Genomic DNA, 14,690 nt, shown 5'->3' with positions numbered 1-14,690 from the left:
TAGTCTCTTATATAGTAACCAGTCCTACCCCATAGTCTCTTATATAGTAGACAGCCCTTCCCAGTTGTCTCATGTAGTAGCCAGCCCTCCCCTGTAGTCTCTTATATAGTAGCCAGCCCCCCCTATAGTCCCGTATAGTAGCCAGACCTCCCCAGTAATCTCATAAAGTAGCCAGCCCTCCCCAGTAGTCTCATATAGTAGTCAGCCCTCCCCTGTAGTCTCTTATATAGTAGCCAGCCCTCCCCCATAGTCTCTTATATAGTAGCTAAGCTTCCCCCATAGTCTCTTATATAGTAGCCAACCTCCCCATAGTCTCTTATATAGTAGCCAGCCCTCCATCATAGTCTCTTATATAGTAGCCAGCCCTCCCCCATATTCTCTTATATCGTAGCTATGGCGGGCCAGATGTAATTAAAACTCTGAATTGCCTGGCGGGCCAAAAATAATGGCACCATGGGCCAGATTTGGCCCGCGGGCCAGAGTTTGCCATGACTGCTGTATATACAAAGGCCTCTACTTTACTTTAAATTTTGATATGCTATAGAAGCCTATTGACTCTGATAACAGAAGCCAACGTGTTATTGTAAAATCCTTTGGAATTTATGCTATGTCATTATTTCTCTGCCGTGAACGTGTATTAGTGAGCATTCCTTCCTTATATTCTGTCTTGATAAAGTCGCTATGTGTGAGATGTCACAACTACATAGTAGACTTTGATCCTATTTGATTTCAGGTCTAAAGTCAAAATTTGACATGATAAAGCGGCTACTACGTACAAGGTAAAACACTGCAGTGCACTGCTTTAGCAAAACAAATCAATTAATGCATAACTGGTAACAATATGTAAATAATATGGTAACCTAAGCCATGTACACAGAGAAGTCAAAGGAACGGCAATGATGTACTTATAGTGTATTTCTGAAAACAAGTGCCTAGAAGTTTTCCACTGTAAGTAATAGTTAGAAAGTCTTCGGACCCCTTATTGGACAATGTTTGCATGTGTAGCACTAACTTACTTTCCTACTAGAAATGTATGACTCAATAACCAAGTGGGCGTGTCCCTACACCGTCTGGCATAGTGAGCTCTGATTGGCTATTGTCAGACAGTGTAGGGACACGCCCCTAATAAGTAACACCCAGTTGGTTATTGAGTCACACATTTCTAGTAAGAAAACAGAGAAACGGCACATCACAGAGCTATAAAAATAAGTAATGCAGAATTGTTATTACATGGGTCTACCTGTCAGAATAAAAATGACTATAGACACTGAACAAGAAATGGCTGCTGAGATATGAGCTCAGAGGCTTGCTGATAAATATTATCATGGATACAAAACCGGATGCAACTCAGGATCAATAGAAGTAGTGATGACGATATACTGAGGTATATGTCCCACCATCAACAAACATAATTGTTTAGTGGTCCTGTGATAAGAACTTTCCTTATCAGACAATGAGGTTTTCCGGGAACTCTCCATATGCTGTGGGTTCAGCCAAGGTTTGCCACTACTGACCAGGCAGCTAGAGTTGTCCAGCAGTAGGTTACTCCCCTCTTCCTACTGAGAACATGTGTACACTCTGCTGAGCTGAGCATGCACGTGTAGAGCGGGTTGTGAATTTAGCTGTAAGTGTTTGATCATCAGCAATCTGAACTTTATTCTGAGCCGGCCTTCCAATAATCTGATATTAATGGCCTATTCTAAGGTTACACCATTAATATTATCAATATTTTTCTTTAATGAGAAAAAAAATAGCAAATTTTTTGACAGGTTTATTTAGATGTCAAATAGTAAATATACGGAGTTCCTCATGCAGCTAAACTGATATAAGTGAAGTGCCTGTTTGCCTTCAGTAACTTTACAAACATGATTTCCCTGGCCTCTGACATCTACTTTGCATCACACTAATCCTCTGCAGAAAGCGCACGGTTTTAATTTACTGTCTGTGTATTTAGCTATTGCCTTTCCTCACTGCCAGATATGATAAAGAGTCTTTATATGAAACTATGGCAATTACTTTCCAACCTCTCTAGTAGACCCACCTTGGCTGAATGCTCTCTTGTACACAGCGTAACCCTGACATTTATAAGTCCACAACATCTTATTTCACTGACAGTGAGCATGTGATGGATAGAAGTAATTTACAGATCTGTATAATGTGTATAACTGGCCCCAGTTGATGTGACTTTTTTTCTCTGGAGATTTAAAGGGGTTACCCAAGTTTAGGGAAGACACGGCCGCTTTCTTAAAAAAAAACGCACCTTCCCTGTCTTCTCAGTTTAAGGCTATGTTCACGCAACATATTTTTTAAATTAATCATGGCCATTGTTGCAATTTGCATTTAGCATTTAATTCAAAAAATACTTTCAATTGTAAATGAATGGGATCCCGGCCAGAGTGTATACACATAGTATATGCTCCAGTCGGGATACCTAGTGGCCGCAGCTAAATCAGATATGCCAGTTTTGTGCAGCCGATGTTCATTGAATAGTGGCCACACAGAACTGACAGTTCACACAATGGAGAGTGCAGCTCTGGCCACACTCTCCATTTTGTGTAATGGTGAATTGGGATGTGGGCGCACGTGGATACACCCGCATCCCAATTCACCAGAAAAGAAGTTTATCCGGCAGTACTGCAGAACCGGCCGGGATACACTTTACTGACATCGGTTGTTCTGTGACGTGGCCGGGTTACAGAACATCCGGTGTCTTACAAAGTGTAAACCCAGCCTAAGGGTATAAACCCACACACCGTATATGCAGCGTATTTACTGCTGCGATACGCAGCAAATACGCAGCAAATACGCAACAAATACGCAGCACATTAGATCTAAATAACTGAACACAGCATCAAATCTAAACCATCAAATCTGCTGCGTATTTGTTGCGTATCTGCTGTGTATACGGTGTGTGGGTTTGTACCCTAAGGGTGCGTTCACACATACAGGATCTGCAGCAGATTTGATGGTGCAGATATCAATGTAACTAAAAAAACTGAACACAGCATCAAATCTGTACCATCAAATCTGCTGCAGATCCTGCATATGTAAGCGCACCCTGAATGTGGTTTTGCATCTTGGTTCCACTGAAGTGAAGGGAGCTGAACTGCAATACCATACACAACCTGAGGGCAGGTGGTGGTGCTGTTTTTGCAAAAAGTAGCTGTGTTTTTACTGGATAACCCCTTTAGCTAAAGCAATGCTGTTCCTGTTAGAGTCTAGTGTGTTGTTTCCCAAGCTGGATTCCTGGCCGAAAGCAAGCTCATTACTATTTCCTAATTCACCTTCTAGTAGCATCCCTGTGTAATTTTACATTACCAAGCAAATGTAAGCCAACACGAGCATCATAAGCCTTGACCTTCTACACACAAACTTGGATGCACCGGTGACTCTTATCTTATCAAATACTACATGTGACGGCCATGACCCCCGACTTAACAGAATCGAAATAATGGAAAGCGCAAAGAGAATGTTTTTATGTTCAACATATTTTTCTGAGAATGTTTGCTGTTCTCTATTTACTATGTATATATATAAAAAAAAAACAGAACTATTCTAATTTCCATTCTGAGACCAAGTCTAATAATAATAAGCTGACACTTCTGTAGAGATTACTTTCCAGCTGTCACCTTTTAATCATTTCAGATAGGAATAAAGTGAAAGGTGACACCAGTGTATAGGTAAGATGGGATCAGGCCATTCACAATAAATGATGGTCACAGCTCAGCATTACTCAGAATATCTCTAAATGATGTTAACCTCAGCACAGGTCACAAAGCATTCCTTAAAAACTCTTTAATAGAAATTGATCACTTTCTATCTACAGTATTTTATCTATGCCCATGTAAGTGCTGTAAAGCATATCTCTAAATGATGTAAAAAAAAAAATAGCGGAGCAGAAACTGCATTTCAGTATCCCTTTAAAAGAGAGACATGTGAACCTGAAATGCCTCATTTTCCATTAGAACCCCTAAATGTTAGAATAGAATTGGTCTTCAATGATTCCATTACTGTCATCCCTGGCTCTCAACAACTCCCAGCATATCCAGACACCAACAGGATATATATATAGCTTCTTTGTTATTGTGGTCACCTACGTAGACTCACGAGGTGAATCATCACACTGACACAAAAACCATTCTGTAGGAAATCAGGATGAGCAATCACCCAGAAGGTATTTTACCCTTTAGCATTTAACATGTTCTGCATCGCTGCTAAAATAACACTATTAAGAGAACTGAACATACTAGATATAGCGCCTTTCAGGACCGTAGGGTTGTGCTCAAGATCACATGATGTTGATTCAATACCTGTGTGACTATTCAGACTACGAATCATCAAGTCTGTAGTTTCTAGATGCATTACGTACACATACATCATAATGTACAGCTGGCCCCCTTTGGAGCTAGGCCACCTATAAATGCATTCTCTGCATACATGATACAGGAGGGATCCGCTATGGAGAATTTAGTGCAATAAATGCAAATAGTTTGCTAGTCTCTTTGGTGTCATCAGCTGGTCAAGAGCTGTCAATCATTGCTTTGTGCTCCATTGGCAAATGCCCCTATGCTATTATTCCTATTATATTATATACACATATATTTAACTCAAAACCAGACAAGACAAATATACATGAAAAATGAGAGGCAATACACAGCTACCTGTGATACACATTCTACACAGAGAACATGGAAGGGCATTTAGCGAGACTGGCATACTCGTACGCCAAATAGGCCCCGCCTCCATTTACCTGGACAGATTTACTAAAAAAAAAGCACATGCCTTTTAGAAAGGGCGGCAAGACTTGTGCCTGACAGAGGACTCGGGTAGGAATCTATACCTGCAGATTTCTGCATGGTTCACGCTCGTTTCTAGGAATAACCATGATAGCCTAGGCGTGGGAGAAGGCCATGGCTCCTTCACATTCACCTATCAGATGAGTAGAGCTTACCCTTGGCGTAGACCACCAAAAAGGCCAAAATCTGCACCTTTTCTGTGGCATATGCCGGGGCACATGTTTAACAAATGTACCATCTAAGCCATGTATACTAAGGGTAGTGCTGACCCATATTTTCCTAACCCTTCTAATTCCTTGCCAGTGCTGTAGTGACCAACATATACCATCCCAGCTTACACAGCATCTCTAGTTATAGAAACCTCATACCGGAAGTTGTGGCTGGTTGGATATCTGTAAATCATCGCTTGACACAGGGAAATCAAACTTCCTGCAAATGCAATCTGTGACAGACCTATTCTGCAGAAGGAGATGGGCAGAACCTACGTAATGTTATTCATCTATCTAGGTTATGGCCTCATTGTGTGAAGTTCATATATATATCTATATATATATATATATATGATTTACAGACCAATTTAATGTATATTACAATATTATATCCTATTTTACTAATCACTCCCTTCATAATCACACTGTAGACTGCAGAACTTATCTTCTACTTCAAAACCCTGTAGATGAAAGTCGGGGAATCAAACGATTTCGGTAGGATCAGATGGATGTGTATGGCGGGGGGGGGGGGGGATATTATGACTCCTATGTTGGACTTTAATATGCTCAAAGTCTTTTTTTCATTGAAGATATCAGGCAGTATTTTATTCAATACAAGTGTGGTGTTGGAAATAACATCTATCTGTAGCCTATATAAGTGTTCGCTCTATAGGTGGCTGATAGGTGGCTGATACGGCTTGGAATTTCACACTTCTAGAGATCATATTATGGGATTACTGCAATTTGAAAAAGATCAAATCCAAAGATCAGAAAAAAATTGAGAGTTATGAAATTTTGGAAAATACCCCAAATGACGTGTGAATCTTTACATTAGGGGACGGTAACTTAGGAATACAGTACACTAAGTCAACAGCTGAGTTACAAGTCTTCATGTGCGGAATATGTCAAATCCAAGAAAAGTAGGTTAGGAAGTTCACTCTGGAGACACTGAGAACAGATGTGTGGGCATTCCTTCTCAATGACTGCTGGAATGTTTAGGGATTGATGGGTTCTTTTACTATTAGAGCAATCTGTATTACACACAAGTACTAAACCTTAAATACCAGAATTGTGAGCGTTCAGCATTCACGGATGATAGTAAACAGTGTATGGACACATGTAACACATTTACTCTTATCTGGAGCACAGGAATCTGTCTATAATACTATCTTCCCTTCAAGTTTAGGAAGGAAAAGAAGAAGATTAGAAGATCAGAAGAAAGATCAGAAGTGCAACAAATACCATTTTTTCTCTATGATGATCTTTACTTATTTGATTGACAAATACATTGTGGACTCTGTGTGGCTCCAGTGTGCTGCTATTTCTATTTTTTTTATATTTTGTTACACTCAATATTGAAGTATTTGTGCTCAGCAAAAAGTAATCATTCACTTGATGGATTATTTTGTTGGTAAATTTATTGTGGGATTCGCAAGAGAATTCTAAGGTCCAGCCACCCTTCGTAGTCTTGAAAGGTACAATTAGTTTGGCTGGTACGGACAACTCCTCTACATTTCCTTTGCAGTTTTTAGTAAGCTAAACCAATACAATACGATCAATAAACAAACTTTTAAAGGGATACTTCACCAAGTGACCAAAATATCCTTGGGCTTTGATGCTGACAAACATTATTGGTGGGATCTAACTTTGAGCAATGGCACCAAATTTAAAAAAGTAAGTTAACTATAAATAACACTGCAACCATATAGGACAATAATGTATACAGAAGAGAAACACGTTTCCAGGGGCAAGTCAGTTTGACGTAATTACAGTACACTCTGATCAGTTTGAGAATGTTTGCAGTTGTTACTAACAAAGTTCTTTCTCTCAGCCTTAGGCTGTGTTCAGACCATGTTTCACTAGTACATCTCAGGTATACATCAGCAACCTGCAAAAGAAGTTAAGCTGACGCCTACCTCTAAAATACTGGAAAAATGTCATGTGAACATAGCCTTTGGGTGCTATTAGACAAGGTGATGCTGGCCCGATCAATAATGTACATAAGTGTTGATTGGCACTCGAAATGCTGGGTTTACACAGAGCGATAATTTGCCTGATCGTACAATTAACGATTTTGAAGTGACAATTTTTTTTTTATAACGATCAACATTTAGACGGAACGATATATCGTATGGAAAAATCGTTTTGCGATCGCTTAAGCCTATCTCGCACATAAATTAAATCGGTGAACGACTGTTTACAGGGAACGATCTGCTAATTTTTTGCGAACGACCAACGATGATTTGAGAACATGTTCAAAGATCAAAATGAACGATTTCTCGCTCGTCGCTTGTTCGTTCGCTGCGTTTACACGTACAATTATCGTTCGAATTCGATCATTATCGTGCAAATTCGAACGATAATCGTTTCGTGTAAACGCAGCATTACACAGCTTGATTATTGTTTAGCAAAGACTGCCCAGACATCGTTAGCGATGTCCGTGCATCCCTTACCCTAAACTGTTGATGCTTCTTCTCCTGCCTTCTGCTCTCTTCCCGGCACTGCGTGCTGCAGCTTTTCTGAGCTGAGGGGCAGAGAAGCTGCAGCGCGCAGTGCCAGGAATAGAGCAAAAGGCAGGAGGAGACCGGGAGCATGGACAGGTAATGTATGAACAGTTTATTTAATCTTCAGCCGTCGGACGTGCATTGCTACGCGTAACAGCAGCCGATAATTTTAGGTCTGGACCTGAAGGAACGATCAGCCAATGATCGTTTCAGCGGCTAATCGTTGTCTCTATTACACGGAGCGATTATCTCTCCATGTAATAGGGCCCTTAGCTGTACTGCTCCCAAAACAAACACTACTTCTTGGAAGATGTGAATCCCCCTAAGAGGCCAGTTGTTTGCTGTAAAGCGGTAAAGACCACATACTGTACTGTAAGCACCTTACCTCTCTGCAGGGGGACAAATGTTTTCATTCCTGTTCTTCATTGAACCAATGTAAATAAGGGAAACAAATACTAGACAAGCAAGACAAACAATGAGCTGGTCATTAGCTGGGCTCCAGAATAGAGAAGCCCCTCTTATAACATACTTCTACATAACATACTTCTACATCAGAGAACAAGTATGAGGGGAATTGTAGTTTTGCAAAAGCTGTAGGGCCGAAGGTTCCTCATCCCTGCTTTACATTGTGCAAAGCCACCTACAAATGATAGGTAGGTCCTAAAGTTTTGCAGTGAGAATATTCCATTAGGATGATCCTTGCAGGCCATGGGGGAACAAAATAGTCCCTACTAGATGAGAAAAGCCATTGTGTCATGGTTAATGCTGTCCATGTTTTAGGCTTCTATGCCTATTTCTAATCTCTCTGCAAGCAGCACCATCAGTCAGTGATAATCCTAGCCTGATGTCTGGACCGGTCTGCCATCACAACAGACACACAGCATGTCAGGAACTACCCCACTGACAATGGGATTGGTCCTAGTATCAGTTTCTCTAGAATCGAGCCTAGAAGATAGCCACCCAACAAGTGATCATTCGGTCATCATTCATAACTCCCGATTCCCTATTAAATCACAGGAGTGGAGAGGAACGCCTGCCTGACCAATGGATTCAACCTAAAGGATCCATATTAGCATATGTCCCAATGCATCTACAGCCCCTTAGTCATTAGCTCTAAAATATCAAAAATCTTATTTTTAAGTTGACTAGAAAACTTGAAGTTCAATTGCAAATGTCTTCTCTAGAGTTTGGTAGTCACACAACAGTGCCAAATGACAGAGATTTTGCAGTCAACTGCAACTTTTAGGGTTCGCAGAATGAAATGTAGTCATAGGTGACAGCTCATCCCCAACATCATTATGGAGCCCTAACATGTGTAAACTGTCTATGAACCCAACCAGTAAGAAATAACTAATGGCGTCCTATATCCACACGTTATTTGCCTACAGGGTGGCATCTGAGGGCAGATCTCACTGACAGCGGTTAGTGGAGAAGCAGTGCTTGCTGGCTGGTCCTTGGATATATTTCATCCAGGATGCAGGGCTCTAGGAGACCGCATACTGTAGGGCTAGTAAAAGACTGTAGGTAACTTTACTTTTACCAACCCAATTGACATCCTGAGCACTAATGCACGAATGTCCTCTATCTACCCTTTAGTTTTTTACTTATGTCTTAAAGGGGTTGTCCAGAAAAAACTTTTTCTTTCAAATCAACTGGTGTCAGAAAGTTATATAGATTTGTAATTTACTTCTATTAAAAAATCTCAAGTCTTCCCATACTTATTAGCTGCTGTATGTCCTGCAGAAAGTGATGTTTTATTTTCAGTCTGACACAGTGCTCTCTGCTGACATCTCTGGCCGAGACAGGAACTTTGTCTCGGTTTTCTATGAATCCCCATAGAAAACCTCTCCTGCTCTGGACAGTTCCTGTCTCGGCCAGAGATGTCAGCAGAGAGCACTGTGTCAGACTGAAAATGAAACACTTCCTGCAGGACATACGGCAGCTAATAAGTGTGGGATTTTTTTAATAGTAGTAAATTACAAATCTATACAACTTTCTGATACCAGTTGATCTGAAAGAAAAAGTTTTTTGCTGGACAACCCCTTTAAAGACCATTTTCACCTGCAAGATAATCTCAAGTTTTTGTAATGAATTATTTCTTATTGCTATATCTTTTAAGACCTGGATACAAATATTCAAAGCTACAAGAGTTCCAATAGTGACTGCCACTCAGCTTTCTGTGAGTCCTGAATGGCAACCAAGAACAAAGGGTAAAGACCTGTAAAAGCTGACATCTGCATGCAGAAGTCTGGGAAGGCTGAGTGATAACCACTTACAATGCTTGTATTAGTTGTCACCCGGCTTCCCTAAAATTTATCACTCAGCAACAACTTATTAAATCTGATCAAATATAAGAATAATTTATATTTAGAGACACATTTTAGATAGAAACATGCTTTAATACTCCAACACAAAATACAAAATCCAGCTGCTGCTGCAGAACCTCTTTAGTCAGTCGCTGTTCACCATTATACCTTCATACAGAAGCAGTAAAGTGAGTGACATTTCCCCTGTATACTACAATCTACAATAGATTACGAGATCTAGCAATGAATAATGCAGGAAGCTGCCATTCAGGAATCAAGAGGAGCTGTGTATCCAGAACAAGAGCTGAGAAAGTTTCCTACCGTCTTGGACATGATGGCAGCAGCTGGGCTGATGTGAATGGAGGAGAGGAAGGAGCCAGGAGCTGAGCTGCAGGAGGAGACTGGGCTCCAGGAGCTGAGCAAGGAGGTATAAGAGGAGAGGGAGACACGTAGCAAAGTCCCTGGACCAACCTTTCGCCTCCTCCTCCTCTCTTCCTCAGCTCTCCGCCCCGGAATTAACCATTGGAGGGCAGGCCAGCTGGAGGCGCTGACAGGGGGAGCAGCAGGCACAGGGCTGGGTGGAGCTCTCTCCTCTACTATGAATGTAGTCTCCCTCCTCTACACTACACTGCCTGACTATGAGGAGGAGATCCACTCACTCTGCTCACAGTTATCAGCTCAGCCCTCTGTGCAGGGTAAAGTTCAGTCCAGCACCAGATTATCTGCTGTATGACAAGCAAGGCTTTATCTACTGACCCCCATGTGCACAGCACACACCACATGTCTCCAGGTACAGAGAAGAAGTCATAAGAACAGCTATACAGTAGGATATAGAAGTGATGAAGAACTCCACCTGTAAGTCCCCTGGTTGTATGCATCCCATAGACTCCACATTGCCTTATGACAAGTTTACAGGCTTGCTGATGTGCCCTGTGATTCTCCCCATTCAAGATCTCTGCTTGCTGTCATTGAATGAAATCATTCATGGTTTTATAAAGAGGATCATGACCTTTACAGATTTAGGCTATGTTCAGACGCTGTAAGAGATCCGCCGGAAAAGATCATCACTGCATCATTACTGCAGTACTGGCCGGATGATCCTTAGCACCACAGAGTTCTGATACAGGCGCGTCCGTGCGCGCCCGCATCAGAACTCCCCACTGCACACAATGGAGCGTGCAGCTGGAGTCGCACGCTCCATTGCATGAACTGACCGGGTTTTCTGCGGCCGCTATTTATTGAAAAACAGACATGTCAATTTCTTGCGGCTCTGCTAGGGATCCCGGACAGAGGGTATACTATGTGTATACACTTCGGCAGGGATTCCCTCAGCCTTCAGCACAAAGTAAGTTCCGTACTAATCCTGGACGCTGCAACAACGGCAGTGATTACTGCGGAACTTACACTGTGTGAACATGGCCTTACACAAGACTTCTCTGCTAGAAAGCTTGCTGCAATTGTACTCAGTGTACATAATCTACTTTCAACTGAATATATATGAGTTAAACAGAATATTTCATCCAGTCTGTTGTTGGCCACACTGGGCAACTATACAGTGTATTAATCTGGATATAGAATGTACAAACCTGGAAGATCTGGATATAGAATGCATCAATCAATAAGATGTTGCAATGTGGACGTAGGGTATATCAATCTACATATAGGATGTGGCAACGTGGACGTAGGATGTATTAATCTGGATACAGAATGTACAAACCTGGAAGTATAAGGTATTGATATGAATACAGAATGTACAAACCTGGAAGTATAAGGTATTGATATGGATATAGAATGTATCAATCTGCATACAGGATGTTGCAATGTGGACATAGGATGTATCACTCTGGACAAAGAATGTAGCAATGTGGACGTAGGATGTATCAATCTGGACAAAGAATGTACAAACCTGGAAGTATAACGTATTGATATGGATATAGAATGTATCAATCTGCATATAGGATGTGGCAATGTGGACATAGGATGTATCAATCTGGACAAAGAATCTAGCAATGTGGACAAAGAATGTACAAACCTGAAAGTATAAGGTATTGATATGGATATAGAATGCATCAATCGGCATACAGGATGTTGCAATGTGGACGTAGGATGTATCAATGTGGACAAAGAATGTAGCAATCTGAAGTCTAGGCTGTTTAGCTCACAGAGGCAACTGGATCAGGGTATATGCACACTGAGCAATTCTCGCTGAATTCTGCACGGATTCCACCGCAAAAAGTGTGCGGAATCCATGCGGAATTCCAGCCGTTTAAATGCAACATTGCTCCTTTCCATAAAGAAAAATGGGATTTCCGACTGCCCGTGCACACAGAGAAAATTTCTGTCTGGAATTCTGCGCGGAATCTGCGTTACACCCAAAGAATTGACTGCCGTGCACACAGAGGAAATTTCTGTCTGGAATTCCACGCGGAATCCGCGTTCCGCCCAAACAATTCTTTTAGGTGGACTGATTGCCCTTTGGGTCTGTCTTTATTTGAAAAGTCCATTGAATTTAATAGTAAGGACGGTGAAAAAAAAAGAAAAAAAAATATGTGTGAACAACTAAACAATAATTTTTTTTGTTTGTAAAAGACATCCAAAAATAATTGTCTTAACCCCTTAAAGACAGAGCTTGAAATGGCCTTAATGACAGAGACAAATTTTATGAATATGACCAGTGTCACTTTATTCATTAATAACTTCGGGATGCTTTTACCTATCCGGCTGATTCTGAGATTGTTTTCTCGTGACATATTGTACTTTACATTTCTGGTAAATTGGAGTCGATACTCATAACGAATCTTTATGAAAAAAAACCAAATAATGTGAAAAAATGTGAAAAACTGCATTTTTCCAACTTTGAAACTTTTTTGCGTATACAGAAATTGGCTATACCACATAAATTATATATTAAATAGCATTAGCAACATGTCTACTTTATGTTGGCGGCATTTATTAAACGATCTTTCATTTTTTTAGACAATAGGAAGCTTAAAACATTAGCAGCAAATTTCCAAATTTTCAGTAAAATTTCAAAATCAGATATTTTTAGGGACCTGTTCAGGTTTAAAGTGTATTTGAGGGGCCTGTATGTTAGAAAGCCCCACAAAGCACCCCATTTCAGAAACTGCACCCCCCACACTCTGCAAAAGCACATCCAGAAAGTGTTTTAACCCTTTAGGGGAGTCACAGAAATAAAAGCTAAGTGTGTAAGAAATTTGAAAATTTTAATTTTCTGTGCAGAGATTTTATTGTAATCCAATATTTTTCATAATTATAAACCTATTACCAGAGAAATGCACCCCAATAATTATTGCCCCGTTTCTGCTGTTTATAGAAATACCCCAAATGTGGCCCTATTGCGCTATTTGACGCAACCACAAGCCTCAGATACAAAGGAGCGCCCAGTGAATTTCAACGCCTCCGTTATATTTGGTCATTTCTGACTGTACCACTTCAGGTTGGCAGAGGCTCTGGGGTGCCAAAACCTAAAAAACACCCCTAAAGGGACACCATTTAGAAAACTACACCCCTCAAGGAATGTAACAAGGGGTGCAGTGAGCATTTGGACTCCACAGGTGCTTCACAGATTTTTCGAACAATATGGCGTGAAAAAAGAAAAATTTATTTTTTACACTAAAATGTTGTTCTAGCCTTCAATTTTTCATTTTCTTAAAGGGATAAGAGGAAAAAAAAGACACAAAATGTGTAGCGCAGTTTCTCCCGAGTACGGAAATACCCCACATGTGGCGATAGAGTGCCAAGGGGGCGCAGGACGAGCCTCCAAAGGGAAGGAGCGCCAATTGGCTTTTGGAAGCTGAATTTCACTGGAAAGGATTTCAAGGGCCATGTCGCATTTACAGAGCCCTCGTGCTGCCAAGACACTGGAAACCCCCCACAAGTGACCCCATTCTGGAAACTACACCCCTCAAGGAATCTAACAAGGGGCACAGTGAGCATATGGACCCCACTGGTGACGGACACAAATGTGGAACAATGTGACGTAAAAGTAAAAAATTTAATTTTTTCACTTTCATGGCACAAATGTGCCCGTCATCAAGGGGTCCATATCCTCACTGCACCCCTTGTTAGATTCCTTGAGGGGTGCAGTTTCCAGAATGGGGTCACTTGTGGGGGGTTTCCAGTGTTTTGGCAGCACGAGGGCTCTGTAAATGCGACATGGCGTTCATCATCCATTCTAGCCAAATCCAACCTCCAAAATCCAAATGGCGCTCCTTCCCTTCGGAGGCTTGCCCTGCGCCCACATGGCGCTTTATGTCCACATGTGGGGTATTTACGGACTCGGGGGAAATTGCTCTACACATATTGTGTGTTTTTTTCTCTTTTAACCCCTTGTGAAAATGATAAATTCAAGGCTAAACCAACATTATAGTGTAAAAAATGTAATATTTCATTTTCACGCCACATTGTTCCACATTTGTGCCAGTCACCAGTGGGGTCCATATGCTCACTACACCCCTTGTTACATTCCTTGAGGGGTGTAGTTTCCATAATGGGGTCACTTGTGAGGGGTTTCAACTGTCTTGGCAACACAGAGGCCTTTTAAATGCAACATGGCCCCTCGAAATCCATTCCATTCAAATCCAGCCTTCAAAAACGAAATGGCGCTCCTTCCCTTCGGAGGCTTACCCTGCACCCGCATGGCGCTTTATGTCCACATGTGGGGTATTTCCGTACTCAGGGGAAATTGCTCTACACATTTATTGTTTTTTTTATCTTTTAGCCCCTTGTGAAAATGAAAAAATCATGACAAGATTAATGATTTAGAGTAAAACTTTACAAAAATTACACTAAATGTTGGTCTAGCCTTGATTTTTTCCATTTCCACAAGGGGTTAAAAAAGAAAATGAACACAAA

At 41.1% G+C, this 14,690-nt stretch overlaps 1 protein-coding gene across 2 annotated transcripts in view; it reads right to left on the bottom strand.

The window, feature by feature from the left end:
- The window catches only part of PAPSS2 (3'-phosphoadenosine 5'-phosphosulfate synthase 2), a 46,917-nt gene extending 36,620 nt beyond the window's left edge, over positions 1–10,297 (bottom strand). Inside the window, exon 1 of one of the 2 annotated variants that reach the window (XM_069980335.1) lies at positions 10,137–10,297. In XM_069980335.1, coding sequence (XP_069836436.1) covers positions 10,137–10,148 — 12 coding nt within the window. In that variant the 5' untranslated portion in view covers positions 10,149–10,297. The remainder of the gene's footprint in view (positions 1–10,136) is intronic. The other variant, XM_069980336.1, reaches the window with a different exon arrangement.
- Positions 10,298–14,690: the final 4,393 nt, after the last annotated feature.

This window comes from Dendropsophus ebraccatus, chromosome 8 (assembly GCF_027789765.1).
Source record: "Dendropsophus ebraccatus isolate aDenEbr1 chromosome 8, aDenEbr1.pat, whole genome shotgun sequence".
NCBI lineage: Eukaryota > Metazoa > Chordata > Amphibia > Anura > Hylidae > Dendropsophus > Dendropsophus ebraccatus.
This window is presented reverse-complemented; position numbering and strand designations above follow the sequence as displayed.